Source organism: Sinocyclocheilus grahami, unplaced genomic scaffold (genome assembly GCF_001515645.1).
Source record: "Sinocyclocheilus grahami isolate Dianchi unplaced genomic scaffold, SAMN03320097.WGS_v1.1 scaffold3732.1, whole genome shotgun sequence".
NCBI lineage: Eukaryota > Metazoa > Chordata > Actinopteri > Cypriniformes > Cyprinidae > Sinocyclocheilus > Sinocyclocheilus grahami.
Window position 1 is genome coordinate 21,373 of NW_015508807.1, and position 1,213 is coordinate 22,585.

At 34.6% G+C, this 1,213-nt stretch overlaps 1 protein-coding gene across 1 annotated transcript in view; it reads left to right on the forward strand.

The window, feature by feature from the left end:
- The window catches only part of LOC107576467 (protein HID1-like), a 10,714-nt gene extending 9,654 nt beyond the window's left edge, over nucleotides 1–1,060 (forward strand). Inside the window, exons 9-10 of the mRNA XM_016262636.1 lie at nucleotides 525–683; nucleotides 882–1,060. Of these exons, the coding sequence (XP_016118122.1) occupies nucleotides 525–683; nucleotides 882–945 (223 nt within the window). The 3' untranslated portion in view covers nucleotides 946–1,060. The remainder of the gene's footprint in view (nucleotides 1–524; nucleotides 684–881) is intronic.
- Nucleotides 1,061–1,213: the final 153 nt, after the last annotated feature.

Consider the following 1,213-nt stretch of genomic DNA (forward strand, 5'->3'; position numbering starts at 1 on the left):
TCACTGAAAGAGTTTATCAGTAACACTTTACATAAACGTTCCATTTGTTAACATTAGTTTCATTAACTGTGTTAATTAACATAAACAAAGACTAATAATACTTCTAAAGCATTGATTAATCTTAGCTGATGCTAATTTCACCATTTACAAATACAATAAGTCAATCAGAGAACATTATATCTGTTATAACAATTACTAATTGTTTTTATTTACTAATGTTAACAAAGATTAATAAATACTGTAACAAATGTATTGCCTATTGTTACAGTAGTTAATAATATTAGTTTTTTTTTTTTTTCATTAAATATCCTGTTTCTTTCAGAGAAACAATAATGTTGCATTATTAGAAATCATGCAACATTCTGTCATGTTGATTTTAACAGATTTCGGGTTAACAGGTTTTAATTTAATTTAGTTTAAATTTTAAATGCCAGATTTTTGGTGTGGTTTTGAACCCTGAATCATGTGTATTACGCTTTGCGGTTTGACCTGACTGAGTGAGGATGCTCTTGCTGTTCTTGTAGAGGTTTGACGGACGAGTCTGAGATCCTGAAGTTTCTGCAGCACGGGACTCTGGTGGGGTTGCTGCCGGTTCCTCATCCCATCCTCATCCGCAAGTACCAGGCCAATGAGGGCACGGCTCTGTGGTTCCGCACATACATGTGGGGCATCATCTACTTACGGTGAGTCCTGCGCTCTGTCTTCCTCTACGGGACAATGTGGGAGCTACACTCAAAATTACACTCGGCATAGAAAGTCACATATATTATACCTTTTATTAGGACTTGATCAATGTGTTGTTTTGTATGTATTTATGTGTTGAAATCTGCAAAAATCTCATAAAACCTGATTAAAGATGCTTTTTTTTCTTCTTGTTTTAGTAACGTGGATCCTCCTGTTTGGTACGACACTGATGTCAAGCTGTTTGAGATCCAGAGAATTTAATGACACCGAGAGAACCAGCTCAACAAAACTGACTCAATTTCTACCAAACCGACACTTTCACAAAGATTTAATTCAAATTTACACTTTCTCTCTAAAAAGTAAATTCGGTTTTGTTTTTCTGACCTTCTTTTTTTTGTTGTAAATATAGAAATGAATGAATTTAAACTGCCCAGTGAAATACTTGTGTTATTTCTGATACATTGTTTCATTTTCTTCTGAGTTAATCCAAATCCATGAGGATGGACACATGACCCTCAGGTCTCTGACC